The sequence below is a fragment of the Martes martes genome (genome assembly GCF_963455335.1).
Source record: "Martes martes genome assembly, chromosome: 9".
Taxonomy (NCBI): domain Eukaryota; kingdom Metazoa; phylum Chordata; class Mammalia; order Carnivora; family Mustelidae; genus Martes; species Martes martes.
This window is the reverse complement of record NC_137896.1, coordinates 42,087,857-42,105,506: the sequence shown is the minus strand read 5'-3', so window position 1 is coordinate 42,105,506 and position 17,650 is coordinate 42,087,857. Positions and strand designations below refer to the sequence as shown.

At 41.2% G+C, this 17,650-nt stretch overlaps 1 protein-coding gene across 2 annotated transcripts in view; it reads right to left on the bottom strand.

Moving 5' to 3' along the window:
* Positions 1–17,650, bottom strand: part of DTD1 (D-aminoacyl-tRNA deacylase 1) — a 175,099-nt gene that overhangs the window by 154,471 nt on the left and 2,978 nt on the right. For both annotated transcript variants that reach the window (XM_080814070.1, XM_080814071.1), the window contains exons 2-3: positions 13,913–14,003; positions 12,017–12,252 (exon numbers count right to left, since the gene is read on the bottom strand). In XM_080814070.1, coding sequence (XP_080670196.1) covers positions 12,017–12,252; positions 13,913–14,003 — 327 coding nt within the window. The remainder of the gene's footprint in view (positions 1–12,016; positions 12,253–13,912; positions 14,004–17,650) is intronic.

Genomic DNA, 17,650 nt, shown 5'->3' with positions numbered 1-17,650 from the left:
AATCTTCACTTTGGGATTGGAGTGCCCTCACAGCAAGGTTCTATCCAGTTCCGAGCCTCTAGGAAGAAAAGACATATGGCAGAAGTAGCCTGAGAGAGGCTCAAAGGTAGACTGGAAGGACTAAGCCTGTAAACTCTTCCCCTCCCCTGAGTGGGGAGCCCCCATGGCCACAAAACAATCAAAGAAGGTAAGGGAATATGCTAGAGGGTGATTATCATCATCCACCACAGGATTCATGAATTTTTATGATGAGTGTGATTCAAATAAAAATTACACAGATTATTTTCTGGAGCTAGACAAGCTGATTTAAAAGTTCATATAGAAAAACAATTAAGGGGGCACCTGGGTGGCTCAGTGGGTTAAAGCCTCTGCCTTCTGCTCAGGTCATGATCTCAGGGTCCTGGGATCAAGCCCCGCATCGGGCTCCCTGCTCAGCAGGGAGCCTGCTTCCCCCTCTCTCTTCTGCCTGCCTCTGTGCCTACTTGTGAGCTCTCTCTGTCAAATAAATAAATAAAATCTTAAAAAAAAAAAAAAAGAAAAACAATTAAGAATAGGCAGGAAAACTCCAAAGAGCAATGTGGGTAAGACTCCCCTTACCCTATAGAAAGCATAGCAAAATCTTCAATAACTGAAAGTGTGTCTTCATCATATAGACTACAAGAAAACAAAAACAGAATAGAGGGGCGCCTGGGTGGCTCAGTGGGTTGAAGCCTCTGCCTTCGGCTCGGGTCATGATCTCAGGGTCCTGGGATCGAGCCCCACATCGGGCTCTCTGCTCAGCGGGGACCCTGCTTCCTCCTCTCTCTCTGCCTGCCTCTATGCCTACTTGTGATCTCTGTCAAATAAATAACTAACATCTTTAAAAAAAAAAACAGAGTAGGAACAAAACTTAACAGTTCATGAACACATACAGGAATTTAATATGGGATAAAGTCAGAAACTCAGATTAGTGGAGGTAAAGATGGTTTTTTAAATAAATGTTTTGGGAAACCATCTCATAACCACCTGAGAAAGATAAATTTTGGATCTATGTTTTACACTGTACACAAGATAAACTCCAAATGGATCTAGGATTTCAAAATCAAAAAGTGAATGCATAAAACCACTAGGGGGGAAAATAGCCAGATTTCTTTGTAGCTTTGGAGTAAGAAATGTCATAGAAATCCTAAGAAACTATGATTCAAAATCCAGCAGACATTTTAAAAAATTAGTATCAGAAATGTCTGTCCTTGGGCCACCTGAGTGGCTCAGTCAGTTAAGCATCTGACTCTTGATCCCAGCTCAGGTCTTGATCTTAGGGTTGTGAGTTCAAGCCCTGTGTTGGGTTCTACGCTGGGCATGGAGCGTACTTTAAAAAAAAAAAAAAAAAAAAGGCAAGGGTGCCTGGATGGCTCAGTCCGTTGAGCATCCAACTCTCAGTTCTGGTTCAGGTCATGACCTCAGGGTCATGCCTCCATGCTCCACATGATTAAATAAGATTTAAAACAGATTAAGTAAGCTAGGCTCTGTTCCCACCACAGAACACTGCACAGCTGTTCCGAAAGGTGTGAGGAAGTTCTCTAAGAACTAATAAGGAAAGAATCTCTAGAACACACTGTGAAATCTTTTTTTAAAATAATTTGTTAAAGATGCTACCATTGCATAAAAAGAGACGTATATATTTATCTTTGCTCACATGTCCATGAAGAAACACTAGAAAGACAGAAAAATTTAATTAAAAGTGATTACTTACAGACAGTAAGGGAAACAGAGTAGACAACACATTTCCCAAGGCAGACCTTTTCATATCATTTTGATGTATGAACTATCTGATCATATTACCTATTCAAAAATTAATTACAGGGACGCCTGGGTGGCTCAGTTGGTTGAGCAGCTGCCTTCGGCTCAGGTCATGATCGCAGGGTCCTGGGATCGAGTCCCACATCGGGCTCCTTGCTCGGCAGGGAGCCTGCTTCTCCCTCTGCCTCTGCCTGCCTCTCTGTCTGCCTGCTTTCACTCTCTCTAACAAATAAATAAAAAAATAAAATATTTAAAAAAATAAAAAAATAAAAAAAAATTAATTACAACAAAACTGGAAGACTTACAATTTTCAATTTCAAAAGCTACTACACAAAGCTATGGTAATCAAAACAGTGTGTGCACTGACATAAGGACAGGCATACAGAACAAAGAAACAGAACTGACAGTTCATAAATAAACCCATACATATATAGTCAATAAAAGTACAAAGACCATTCAGTGGGGAAGAATAGTTTTTTCAACAAATGATGATGGAATGGCTGGATATTCACATGCAAAAGAATGAGGTTAGAGCCTTACCTCACACCATATACAAAAATTAACTCAAAAGGTATCAAAGACCTAACTGTGTGGGTTAAAACTGTAAAGCTCTGAGAAGAAACCATAAGGTTTAAAAAAGAAAAAAAGAAACCATAAGGTTAACCTTCATGACAATGGACTTTGGTAATGGTTTCTTATATATAAAATGAAAAACACAGAAGAAAAAAAGGATAAAATTGGACTTTATCAAATTAAAAACTTTTAGGGGTGGGGGATGGGTGAAATAGGTGAAGGGGATTAGAGGTACAAACTGTCAGTTATAAAATGAATAAGTCACAGGGATATAAAGTAAAGCACAGGGTAGTGTATAATACTGCTATAATTTTACATGCAGACAGATGACAGAAACACTTAATCAAGGTGAGCATTTATAATATACATAAATGTCAAATCGCTATGTTGCACAGCTGAAACTAATATATCATATGTCAACTACACTTCAATAAAAAAAAATTTTAGGGGTGCCTGGTGACTCAGGGGAGATGAAACTCTTGACCTCTGCATCATGATTTCAAGCCCCATGGTGAGCCAAAAAAAAAAAAAAGAAAGAAAGAAAAGAAAAGAATTTTTAAACTTTTGTGCATCAAAGGACACTATCAAGAAAGTGAAAGGGGGGTGCCTGGGTGGCTCAGTGGGTTAAAGCCTCTGCCTTCGTCTCAGGTCATGATCCCAGAGCCCTGGGATCAAGCCCCGCATCGGGCTCTCTGCTCGGCATGGAGCCTGCTTCTCTCTCTCTCTCTCTCTCTGCCTGCCCCTCTCTGTCTACTTGTGATCTCTGTCAAATAAATAAATAAAATCTGTAAAAAAAAAAAAAAAAGAAAGTGAAAGGACAACCCACAGAATGGGAGAAAATATTTACAAATCATATAATCATATAACATATATCATCATATAATAAGGGTCTGGTATCTGGAATTTATAAATTACTTACAATTCAATAACAAAAAGACAAAAAACAATTCAATTTTAATCGTGAGCCCCAACTCAAGGCTTGGACTCACAACCCTGAGATCAAGACCTGAGCTGAGATCAACAGCTAGGTGCTTAACTGACTGAGCCACCCAGGTGCCCCTCAAACAATTCAATTTTAAAATGAGTGGAGATGGGATGCCTCAGTGGCTCTGTGGGTTAAGTGTCTGCCTTTGGCTCAGGTAATGATCCCAGGGTCCTTGGGCTCTTTGCTCAGCGGGGAGCCTGCTTCTCCTTCTGCCTGCCGCTCCCCCTGCTTGTGCTCTCTGTCTCTTTGACAAATCAATAAAATCTTTTTTAAAAAAATTAAAAATAAAGGGACGCCAGGGTGGCTCAGTTGGTTGAGCGGCTGCCTTCGGCTCGGGTCATGATCCCAGCGTCCTGGGATCGAGTCCCACATCGGGCTCCTTGCTTGGCAGGGAGCCTGCTTCTCCCTCTGCCTCTGCCTACCACTCTGTCTGCCTGTGCTCGCTCTCTCTCTCTCTAACAACAAAAAAAAAAAAAAAAAAAAAAATTTAAAAAAAATTAAAAATAAAAATAAAATAATACAGTGAAGAACTTGAATAGCCATTTCTCCAAAGAAGATATACAAATGGCCAACAAATACATGAAAAGATGCTCAAGGGGCACCTGGACGGCTCAGTGGGTTAAAGCCTCTGCCTTCAGCTCAGGTCATGATCCCAGGGTCCTGGGATCGAGCCCCACATCGGGCTCTCTGCTTAGTGGGAAGCCTGCTTCTTCCTCTCTCTCTGCCTGCCTCTCTGCCTACTTGTGATCTCTGTCTGTCAAATAAATAAATAACATCTTTAAAAAAAAAAAAAAAGAAAAGAAAAAAAGAAAAGATGCTCAATATCATTAGCCATTAGGAAAATTACAAAGCAAAACCATCATGCTATACCACTTCACAGCCACTAGGACAGCTATAATCAAAAAATAAATAAAAATTAAAAAGGGAATAACAACTGTGACAGGATGCAGAGAAATCAGAACCCTCACTGCCAGTGGGACTGTAAAAAGTCACTGTGGAAAAGAATTTGGTGTGCCTCAATAAGTTAAACGGAATTATCGTACGATCCAGCAATTCCACTCCTGAGTATATAACCAAAAGAAATGAAAACAGGTGCTCAAACAAAAACTTGTCCACATGTGTTTAGGGCAGCCCTATGCACAATAGCTGAAAGGTTGGAAACAAGCCAAGCGTCCATCAATGAATGCATAGAAAAACAAATGTGACATATTCACCCAATGGGATATTCTTCATATACGGGACTGAAGTGCTGATGATATGCTACGATGTATGTATGTATGCACAATGTATGTTCAAAAAATGAACCTTGAATACATTACGCTAAGTCAAAGAAGCTAGACACAAAAGGCTGCATATTGATTGTATGGTTCCACTTATATGAAATATCCAGATGAAGCAAATCCATAGAGACCAAAAGCAGATTCCTGGTTACCAGAGCTAAGGGTGGGGGAGAAGGGAAAGCAGCTGCTTAATGGGCATAGGGTTTCCTTTCGGGGTAATGAAAATGCTTTGAAACTAGACAGTGGTGATGGTTAGACAACCCTGTGAGTACATGATTACTAAACTCTATACTTTAAAATGGTTTATTTTATGTTACATTAAAAAAGTGTTTATTTTACCACAATAAAAAATAAGTTAATTTTAGAAAGAATAAATACTGAGAATAAAAAATAAGCTACTGACTTAAAACTCAAATGACAGGCTAAATGCCAAACTGGACCTGGTCAAAGAAAAAATTAGTAAAATGGAGGATCCCCTAAGGGCACACCAAAGAAAGAAAAAGCAATTGAGACATAATGCCATGTACCCTTTAATACACCCTTTGTCTGAAGAAAATATAGAGAGCCAAATAATTTATCAACATTTCTGAATTTGCAGACCCCAAAACACTATGATTTTAACTTTGCCATACTTCCACTGAGAGATTCAGACTCTTCCTTTCATCCTGGGTTATTTTATGTCCTCAGATTATGACAACAGTGAGTTTCTTCACACCTGTACCTGCATCTTCTTTTTTTTAAAATCGCCTTTATGTCTTCAAACTGAGCTGCAATAACAGACTCTACTGGACAAGAAAAAGAGGCTGACCCCACAATTCACAAGCAGAAGTATGGAGGGACTCAGAAAATGAGATAAAAGGGTGCGAAGGAGAATAAAGACAGGAGGGAGAAAGAGCCAGGGAGGAAGCAAATGGATGAAACAGTAAGGCCACCAAAATGAGCCTGTCCTCATCTCCCTGGGCCCAGGGGCACTCGTCACACAAAATAACTGAGCATCTACAGTGTGATGCGTAAGGTGCTCTGCCATTAACACAGTTTACTGGTGACCACATCTGTGACACTATGTATAATGTGGCTCCAGACAGTTAGGTGGGGAAAGGAGAACTGGCAAAAAGTATGCTATTGTTCACCTTGGCAAATCAACTAAGCAAATCAAGGAATCACAAAAAGCTAGGATCTAAACACAAAAATGGATTGGTGAGCCTGGCTGGCTCAGTCAATGGGGCATGTGACTCTTGATATTGAGGATATAGGTCCAAGCCCCAAGTTGGGGGCAGAGATTACTTAAAAATAAAATCTTTTAAAAGAAACAAAAACATGGTGAGCGCTATGAGTGGTGTAAGACTGATGAATCACAGACCTGTACCCCTGAAACAAATAATACATTATATGTTAATAAAAAGTAAGAAAACAAAAAATAAAAATAAATAAAAAATAAAAGAAACAAAAACAAAAATAGATATAGTTTGCCATTTGAGCTAAACGAAGGTAAACTAGTCACAGAGATGACATAGTTAGTATAAGTCTAAGACCTAAAGAGACAGGCAGAAATAAAGTAAGCTGATAAGCAACTCACTGAAGAGAATGAATGGAAAGGAAGGAGTGACAGAAAACTAACTTTTTTGGCCAAGATCAGTCATACATCTGCATCAGATTTCATGAGAGCCATCAGCCTATATCACAGTCCACCAGCCTTGCCATTTATCAACAATGAAGATGTGATCTCACGCTGTGATTTCCAAAATTTACATTAACAATAATGCCTCTGGCATCACACCCTTGCTGAACTATATAAAAGGCTTCCACTGGAACCTCACTCAGACTGCTAACATGCTTTATGTAGTAAAAAGAGTAGGATATTAAACAAATCCATAAAAATTAAACACTAACCACAAAGCAAATGCTGGATGTGGGCTTCCTCCTCCTGGCACCTTCTCTTTGTGAACAAACCTGTAGGAGCCCTGGACGTAATGGATGTCCCACGGAGTGAACAGAGCTGAGGCAATCAGAGAGCTGCTGCTCTCCTGAAATGTCTTTCCACATTGGTCTAGTTCTTTGCCGCCCACAAGAGATCAGAGCCCACAGGGAATACACAGGTAGCTCTTTTTAATATCATGGCAGCTTCTGATTTGCTCAACAAAGCCAACAGGTGATTGCTTCCCTGGGCCCATTACAAATGGCTCAGTGTTGGAACAAGAAGCAAAAGCAATGCATGTTTAATACTCAATTTTGACAGCATGTAATGCCTCCCACTGAACACTACTTTCCGTGCTCTTTCTGAAGGATGGAGATTCCCAACGGGCTGCCGAGGGCCACATCTGGACCCAGTTTCCTGGGCCCACCCAGTCTGGGTGTCCAATTAAGCACCCTTAACCTCTGGTTCATTCTGCAGTAGAGGGCAAAAGCTGAATATACGCACTGGGTTTTTCTCCCTAAATCAATTATCGGAAAAAGAGCCAGAGAACAGGAAAAACCCTTTGAGAGCACCACTGGTAATGCAGGATTAAAGATGGCCACAAACTCTGACATCCCTTCCACTGTGAAGTTGGTCTACATCCCTCCCACGGAAGCTGGGTGGGCTGTGTGACTGCTCTGTCCAATAGCATATGGCAGAAGTGATGCTATACCCCCTTCCAGGCCTGGCCTCAAGAGGCTGGCACTCTCATTTCCTGTCTCTTGAAATACCTGGTCTTGGACTGCTCACTGTGGGAGAAGCCAGCCACAATGTCAGAAATCAGGTTACCCTCAGACTGCCAGACTGTAAGAAGACCAAGTGATGGCAAGAGACCCTGGGGAATAAGATGAGATGGGAAAGAGGGGAGGAGCGAGATATGCACAGGCCATCTTAAAAGTAGATCCTCCAGCTCCAGCCAACACCACAGCGCTCAGAGACAAGCACCCAGTCAAGCCCCTTAGATTCCTGACCCACAAAACAGAGGAAGACAGAGGGTTCTTGGGGTAATATTTTATGCAGCAATGGTGAACAGGAGCATAAGACAAGGTAGGCAAGTTCTTGAGAAGAGGAGATACTCTCACAAGGCCAAGGGTTCACTGGACCAGAGTGGGGAGGGGTGCCATGGCAGAAGCAAAGCCCGAGAGTTCCAAACAGACTACAACCAAACAGGTCAAGGGTGCTGAGAATTCTGGTCATGAGAGTGTGGTGGGTCAACTTGGCTTCAAGTACCAACTCAAGGCCAACTGGGGCAGAAAAGACCTCAAAGAGCCATTTGGGGGAATTACGCCACTTGCTCCTCCCTCCCAGGTACCCAGAAAAGGGATACCCACATTAACTGCACACACATCATATGACAGTCCCCTTACCATCCCCACTACTAGAAAGGCAGTTCTGCTAGGACTGCCTACTCCCCTTGACCACACCCCTTCTATTAATCCCACCTGCCAGGAGCCACCAACAGAGCAAGTCAAGGACACAAAAGGGCACTTTCAGGTAGCCCTTCCAGGAGGCATTTCTCCCATCCCCCTTCCCAACAGCCTCAGACTTCCAGTGGGGCTCCAGGTGGTCCCCAGGAAGTCAACTCCATACTCTACGAAACACATGACCTAAACTGAGTCACGCAGTCCATCCCATATTTGTTTAAGGGTGGCCGTGGGACCTAAGCTGGCCCAGTCAAAGTGACCTTCAGGACTTCTGCTTGAAATGCAGAGACAAAGACTTACTCTCCTTCCTGGGATGGTGAACTGTGAAGACTGCAACCATCATGACCATCCTGCAGAAGGCCTGCCTGAGAACAAGGCTGAAACGCACAGGGGAAAGCAGAACTCAGAGAATCCCAAAGAGACAGTCACAACAGTGATGACAGAGGGAATCCAGCCCAATCTGACTCTGAACTCATCATACATCCACATGCTTCAGTCATAAAGCAATAAGGTCTAGTTCACTAAAGACAGTTGAGGTGGGCTGGGCCTAAGGGAAAGAGCTGCAGCTAGTGAGGAAAAGCATGAAAGGTGGGGCAAGGAGGGAAGAGAGACAGGGAATAAAGGGGACAATCTTCCTGCTATTCAATCCTTAACAACAAGTTAAGAGAAATAAACTAAATATAATTTTAAAATAAAGTTCCATTCATTAAAGAGGAAAGGAGTGGGGCACCTGGGTGGCTCAGTGGGTTAAGCCTCTGCCTTCGGCTCAGGTCATGGTCCCAGGGTCCTGGGATCGAGCCCCGCATTGGGCTCTCTGCTCACCAGGGAGCCTGCTTCCCCCTCTCTTTCTGCCTGCTGCTAGGCCTACTTGTAATCTCTCTCTCTCTCTCTGTCAAATAAATAAATAAAATCTTTAAAAAAAAAAAAAAAAAAGAGCAAAGGAGTGAAAATAAATGCAAAGTCTAATTAAAGTCAATGGCCCAGACATGGAAGCAACCTAAGTGTCCACTGATAGATGAATGCATAAAGAAGACGTGGTGTGTAGACACAACAGAATACTATTCAGCCATAAAAATAGAGAAGAAGAAGGAGGAGGAGGAGGAGGACATCCTGCCATTTGCAAGGACATGGGTGGACCTTAAGGGCTTTCAGTCAGACAGAGAAAGACAAATACTACACAATCTCACATACATGCAGAATCTAAAAAACCTATCTCACTGATTCAGAGCACAGGTTGGTGGTTGCCAGAGGCAGGGGGTAGAAGGTGGGTGAAATGGATAAAGGTGGCCAAAAGGTTCAAACCACCAGTTGTAAGATAAATAAATTCTGGGATATGGTATGCCATAGTGACCAAAGTTAACAATATTGTATCACATATTTGAAAGTTCCTGGGAGAGGAGATCTTAAAAGTTCTCATCACAAGAAAAATAAACTGTTACTATGTGAGGTAAGGAACTAACTGAACTTAGCATTGTGATCATTTCACAATATACCAATGTATCAAATCGTCATGCTGTACAGCTAAAACTAATAGGGTGTTCCATGTCAATTGCACTATAAAACTAGAAAAAAACATTTTAAATTTTTTTTCAAAAAGGAAATTAAACTACTTTAAGTCTTAAAACTGCCAAAGTGGCCCCAAGAACCCTAAAATAAGGAAAACATATTTATTAGCAGCTGGTTTGTGTTCCATCATCCTTTCCACTCTCAGAAGGTGTTCCAAACTGGAGTGGAAACCAAACACCCAAAATTAAGCAAAACACAGCAAGCCTGTAAAACATGCTCTCTGCTTCCTGTTCTACTGAAGATCATAAAAGAGATAAAAAGCTGAAAGAGCAAGAGAGGCACTGTTGTTCCACTGAAGTGTTTCTGAAAGTCCAAAGGATTTGAAAGTAAATTCTGAGTAAAACTCTTTGCATAAATCACGTCAATTTTTATCAAAACGATCAGATGTATCATATGCCCACGAACTTAAATTGTGGCCCATTATAAAATTATAGTGTTTATAGTACATTGCTTCAGGCACTTCAGAGAATTATCTGGATAAAATACACACCACTTCAAAAAGTAAAAGGAACACAAAACACCTAATAATACACAAAACACTCCTCTTTAAGGACTCAGATGAAAGCTGTTTTGTTTTCACTTGAGCGTTCTTTAACAACCACTAGTGTTCTCCCGTTTAAAGTGCCTTTATTTACGCTTTTATAATATTCCTTGTGCTCATCCTTTCAAGAGGCTTCAGTACATTCTAAAATATGTCTGAGATTACTCAGAAATGGGATGATTCTACCAATACCAAGCACAAAAGACAATGATGACAGCATTTAATCTTCAGCTCAGCAAAGAGAAATAATTATTCAGAGGACCTGACTTAATTACCAATTTTGGGAAGAAACATTTTTGCAACAAAGCCATGCCATTGAATCCTGGTGCACACAGTGTGGGGAAAAAGTACTGGAGACATCCATGACCAGAATTATGAATGGAGCTCTAAACTTGGATTATTTCCAGAAGAGGCAAATAACATTCTACTCTACCAGGACCCAAGGAGAGAGTGGGATTTGATTTAAGGCAGGGGTATCCTGATCATGGCAAAGGGACACTTCACACAGCTAAGAGGAGAATTAAGAGAAGAAGAAATATTGAAGAGAGATAGGAATATCACTCTTCTAAACAAGTGAACATAATAAGCTGACAATCCTCAATGTGGGGCTTTGCTATAGAGCTTCAAAATCAGGCAGTAACTTCTAATCCTTAAGGTCGAAAATAGGTCCAATAAATAAGGGACCAAGCTTTGTTTCTTCCAGAGAAAGTCAAAGTATAGGAGATAATACAGAGTTAACTATTAACAGCTCTTAGACGTCTACAAAAGAGTATGATGGCAGCAAAAGAAACTGCAGTTAAGTACTGAGACATTCTACTAAGAAAAGTCTCACATTGAGATGTATTACCAAAGGAGGCTAAACATTCTAACAGCTTTGAAATAAAAGGCAAAACATGATGGCATTAAATGCAATCTGCCCCCCCCCGCCGAAACATGAAAACAGAATATGAATGCCCCCTTAAACAGATTCATAAGTTCAGATTTATAATTCTCTCATAAACCAGGACCACTATTCCAAGGCATTTTTCTAGACTAAGCCTCAGTCAAATCAGGTTGGCTTTCCCACCAATAAGCAGTTAAGCAAAGACCTATACCTTCACTGTCCAATATGAAAACCATTAAGCACACAAGGGTATTAGGTATGTGAAGTGTTCCTGGTCCAAACTGAGATGGGCTGTATGTATAAACTACACACCAAGATTTAGAAAACCTTAGCACCAAAAAGGAATGAAAATTATCTCAACTTTTTATACTGATTGTGAGGTGAGATCGTACTATTGTGGATATATTTGGGTTAAATAAAATGTGCTTTTAAAATTAATTTCACCTGGGGCGCCTGGGTGGTTCAGTGGGTTAAAGCCTCTGCCTTCAGCTCAGGTCATGGTCTCAGGGTCCTGGGATCAAGCCCCACGTCGGGCTCTCTGCTCAGCAGATAGCCTGCTTCCAACTCTCTCCCTGCCTGCCTCTCTGCCTACTTGTAATCTCTGTCTTTCAAATAAATAAATAAAATCTTTTAAAAAAATTAATTTCACCTGTTTCTTTTTACTTTTTTTTAATATGGCTACAAGAAATTAAAAATGACACCTGGCTCACATTTGTGGCTTACCCTGTATTCTCTGTCGGACATGATAAGAAAGCAAAATGAAACACCACTGTATCAAACACACTTCTGGGTTGCTAAACATTTCACATGTGAACGGAAGAATGAAGAAGGATAAACAGTATCAGGGGCCTTCAAAGGACTCTGACTCTGACCACAGCAGAAGAAAGCAGCCACTCTGTTGTTTCAAGGAAATAATAAGCACAAACAACAAACTTTCTGGACAAGGAGATACTGTAATTGCAGATTCCTTTTTCCCCTTCTAGACATGTCCCAGAGACCCTCCTCTTGGGCGGGCTCACCCTTTTGCCTACCTTTGATGAGCTCCGGCCTGTATGTCTTCCGCAGCTGCTCCAGGAAGCTGTTGTAGAAGCTCTCTGCCTGCTCCGTGGGCATTGCCAGATGAAAGTCAGGCTTGTTGCCCTTGAGAACGCACTGGAGGGTGAACTGGCTGATGCAGAGCACCTCGTACTGTTTGTCCATCACACTCTTCGACCAGTGTTTCCCGCTCTCATCCTCAAACACGCGCAGGTTCAAAATCTTTCTGACCCTACGAGGAAAACAGTGGGGAGAGCTACCTGAAGAATCGTTAAGTACCCCCAATGCACTCCATACTTTCAAAGTGTCACCAGCATCCTGTTGAATAAGGACATAATCCTGACATAATATTATACGTAATACATATATGTAAAGACATAAGGAGAAAGTTATTTGAGCCTTGGGCAAGTTACTTATCCACTCTAGGCCTCAGTTTCCTCACCTATAACATGAGATAGTAACAGACCTACGTCACAGGGCTGTTTTGGGATTCCCTTTTTTTTTTTTTTTTTTTTTTGGCCAGTCCCCCCAGCAGCTACCCATGGGAACCAGAGCTAAGAACAACCACTCACTAACTGCTCCTTCAGGTTGGTGGAAGTGTCAAGACATGGTCCAATTCTAATTTCTTTTATGGAAGAATTCAATCTTTACACTGGAATAAACAATACCCCATCTTTACAATCTTTCTTTGAGCTACTCAAAATGAACCGCTGGACAAACACCCTGGAGAAAACTCAAGGTTACTGCAAATATGCAAAAAGTTCTGGCAACAGCCTCCCTGACAACTGTGTTACATGCCTCCTGAGCCCCAGGAGGGCCCTTCTTATAAATGTGGATGACAAAGAGCAGCCGCTTTGGCAAGGAAGAAGACCAGGGAACATTTAGTCCTTAGCGGGAATGAAGTTCCAAGTCTGATTCCAACCTAATACAAAGGGACCGTGGGTGGAACTATACCCAGGTATGGGCACCAACAGGCAGAATAAACAGATCCACATACATCTGAAGCAAATGTGCCATGAGGTGCTGGGGGTGGGAGGGCAAACATGGGGATGGAGGAGGCGGCCTGTACTTAGAGAGCCAGTCAGGAAATAGCAATGACAAACTCCCCCATCCTAGTAAAAACAGCACCAGCTTCCAAGTCAGGGAACCTAGAATCTAACGTGAATTCAGGCTTTTTGCTACATAGGCATTCATGATCTTAGGCAAGTAATTTATCTGTCTGAGCTCCAGATGCTACGCGTACAATGGTCAACTGAGCATTTTTTAAATGCATAAATGGTGCCCAGATCATACTGCTCAAACTGGAAAGAGAAATCAAGAAAAGTTCAGTTCTGCATTAAGAGAATGGTTCAGGATAAAGGAACAAATAGGGACCAAGGCCACAGGGTTCCAGCTCTGCCACTAACTTAGGGGGTGTCACCTGACAAATTAGTCTTCCTCTCCTGAGGAAGACTAATTTCCTCATCTGAAACATGGAGATAACCCTATTACATCAGTGGGACACAGATAACAGAAGCTCACTTCATAGGAATAAAATACTATCAAAGTTCCAGTGTATATGGGGAACCTGGGTAGCTCAGTGGGTTAAGCCTCCACCTTCAGCTCAGGTCATGGTCTCACAGTCCTGGGATCAAGCCCCTCGAGCCCCACATCAGGCTCGCTGCTTAGCAGGGAGCCTGCCTGCTTCCCTCTCTCCCTCTGCCTGCCTCTCTGCCTACTTTTGATCTCTCTCTCTGTCAAATAAATGAATAAAATTAAAAAAAAAAAAAGTTCCAGTGTACGTATATATATAATTTAGAAAGGTCAGTACGTAGGCAAGTAGACAGAAATATAGAAATAGAACCATTACACATCCCATTCAGATAGCAATGACTTCAAAATGCGCCTCTTACATGTGTTCCACTTCCTTCTGTGTATCTTCCAGAGAAATACCCAGCAACACACAGATGCCCCGTCCAATAGCACTTATTTGCTCTCCTCCAACTAGAAAGGAAACAAAAAGTTAAAAAGACTCAGAACGAAACAGATGCCATGACGCACTTTTAAGTAACCAAAGGAATGTTTAAACATCACACATACTTCTTATAACTTCTTTGACAAAGTCAGTAGGTACTCAAAAATGAGTTTCATAGGGGCGCCTGGATGGCACCCAGAGTCCTGGAATCAAACCCCACATCAGGCTCCCGGCTCAGCAGAGAGTCTGCTTCTCCCTGTGCCCCTCACCAACCCCACTCATGTTCCCATCTCTTGAGCGCTCTTTCTCTAATAAACAAGTAAACAAATAAAATTTTTAAAATATATTTTAAAAATGAGTTTCATAAATGCAGTAAGATAATCAAGATTTATGTCCATTCTGATTTTTTTAAGATTTTCTTTATTTATTTAAGAGAGAGAGAATGAAAGAAAGAGAGCACGAGAGGGGTAGGGTCAGAGGGAGAAGCAGACTCCCCACCAAGCAGGGAACCAAAGGCAGTAGCTTAACCAACTGAGTCACCCAGACACCCCATTCTGATTTTTTTATCTGGAATGAATGAGTTCTTAAATGAACAACCACTAAGCCAAATTTTAGGACCATACTTTCATCTGTGATACCATGGGTAAGACACCTTAAACTTTCCATGGCAGAATATGCCATTCTGTAAAAACAGAACAGAGTTTTCCTCCCAAGAGAATTCAGCTTTAATTAATTATTAATCCAGTATTAATTCTCTGAAAGGAGATACCCTCTTTTCTTGGGAATCAGCAAATATGGTAACACAATATAGAGACAGCACAAAGTAACAGATATTCATGTCAGAAAAATAAAGAAATAATTTTTCTACTTACTACAAAAAGATAAATACTTTGTACATAAAAACCATAGTATAAAAGGTAAGCTTCGGGGCACCTGGGTGGCTCAGTCAATTCAGCGGCTGCCTTCAGGTCAGGTCATGATCTCAGGGTCCTGGGATCAAGCCCCACACCAGGCTTCCTGCTCAGCAAGGAGGCTGCTTCTCCTCCCTCTCCCTCAGCCTGCTGCTCCCCCTGCTTGTGTGCTCTCTCTCTCAGTCAAATAAATAAATAAAATCTTAAAAAAAAAAAAAGAAACATTAGAAAATAATAATAATAAATAAAAAATAAATGAATAAAAGATAAGCTTCAAGGTGCCTGAGTGGTGCAGTCAGTCAACATCCGACTTTTGGTTTTGGCTTAGGTCATGATCTTGGGGTCATGGGATCAAACCCTGTGTCAGGCTCCAGAGCTCGAGACTCTCTCCCTCTTCCTCTGCCCCCCCCCCACTTCTCTAAAATAAATAAATAAATCTTTTTAAATAAAATAATTAAATAAATACAACTTAAGCTTCAAGTCAGCAAACTTCTATTATTTCCCAGTTTGGTACTAAACTTTGTATTCTAAGCCAATGACCTCCAAATCCCTTTCAATCATGCACCTCACCCACAAATAAACAAATCTGTGAATATATATTCCAAACATTTGTGTATGTATTTATAGTCAAATGTACACTTCCCTACTATGATGCAGTATCTCAGTGCTTAGCACAGTTCTTAGGCCAAGATCTATCGTTATGATGGTGAACCTAAATCCATACTTCAAATGTTAAATCTTTATAACTTTCAAAATTTTTGGCCACCTTTTTAACTTTTTTGAAAGATTTTATTTATTTATTTGAGAGAGAAAGAACACAGAGGGAGAGTAAAAGGGAGAAGCATACTCCCAGCTAAGCAGGGAACCCAATGCGGGCCTCAATCCCAGGACCCTGAGATCATGACCTGAGCCGAAGGCAGACACCAAACTGACTGAGCCACTCAGGTGCCCATTTTTGGCCAACTTTTTCCCAACTCTCATTAGATTACTGATGTCTTGTTATTTTACCATCTATTAGCCTAAAGTTCCAATCAGGAGAAGGGTAGACTCTGACATTCTCCTGTTTGCTTCTGCTGGATAATATTATCTATAAATATACCTGACAAGTCATCATAGACTGAAAAGTGTTGTCATATCCTGCAAGCTAAGGAAAGAATGAGAAACCCCCCTCTTCCTTCACCTGACAAGGGACCACATGACATGCAGACTCCAGGGGAGTATCAGCATCAACACATTCCAACCCAAATACCAGTAAAACTTAATTTCTCTTCTTTCTATGCTAAAAAGTATTTTCTTCTGCACTGCTTTGCTTATAATGGACCATGAGTGATTTACAGTCCTTTGAGCCAATGACTCAGAAGCTGAAACAGAAATAATCTATCCTGAAATAACCAGTAAACAATTGGGGTGGTTGGCTTGTTTGTGTTGCTTTAGAAAACGTTTCTGGCTTTATTTGTTCTCTAAAGAAGTCATTATTTTCTTATAATATCAATAATATATTTTTAAAATTTTCCACGGTTATGTTTTAAAAGCTTAAATATAATGGTTATTCAGTTATAGCCACCATTAAATTAATGCAGAAGCATTACAGAAAATTTAGAAAATATAAGAAACAGGAAGGAAAAAAAGAACACTAAAGACAAGCACTTTGATATTTCAATCATTTCCTTTTTTAAAAAAATTTTTAAAAAGATTTTATTCATTTATTTATCAGAGAGAGAGCACAAGCAGGAGGAAAGGCAGACAGAGGGAGAAGCAGGCTCCCCACTGAGCAGGGAGCCCAATGCAGGGCTCAATCCCAGGACCCTGGACTCATGACCAGAGCCAAAGATAGACGCTTAACCAACTGAGCCACCCAGGAACCCCTCAATGATTTCCTTTTGATATTTTCTCTATCCATAGGTTTTACTCCATATTTGTTTTCAAATACTGTAATAATATTATACATAAATTTTTGTGTCCCATCTTTTAACAGTGCATAAAGATTTTTTCATGTTATAAGCTTTTCCTAAACATCTTTTTTTTTTAAAGATTTTATTTATTTATTTGGTGCAGAGAGAGAGAGAGAGAAACAGACAGACAGACAGAGATCACAAGTAGTCAGAGAGACAGGGGGAAGCAGGCTCCCCACTGAGCAGAGAGCCAGATGTGGGGCTCAATCCCAGGACCCCGAGATCATGACCTGAGCCGAAGGCAGAGGCTTAATCCACTGAGCCACTCAGGCGCCCCTCCTAAACATCTTTTAATAGTGACATCCCATCAAGTGGAATAGTTACAATCTATCCACTGGACCAACTAACCTTCCTATTTGGCTAGATATATGGTTTGTTTCAAAATTCTCACTTCAGTAAATAACACTGTGGGGGAAACCTCTGTATAATAGACTTTAGACTTTACATTTTAGAGCAGCCTTAAGTTCACAACAAAACTGAGCAAAGATACAGAGATTCAGGTTGCCTGGGTGGCTCAATCGGTTCAGTGTCCAACTCTTGATTTCTGCTCAGGTCATGATCTCAGGGTCATGAGATCGAGCCTTGCATCCGGTTCTGCCCCTGGTCATGGAGCCTGCTTAAGATTCTCTCTCCCTCTCCCTCTGCTCCACAACCTCTTTAAAAAAAGAAAAAGGTACTATACTCACTGCCCCCATACATGCATCACTTCCCCATTGTCAACATCCCCCACCACAGGGGTGCATTTGTTAAAACTGATAAACCCGAACTGACACATCATTATCACACAAAGTTCACAGTTTACATTCCGGTTCA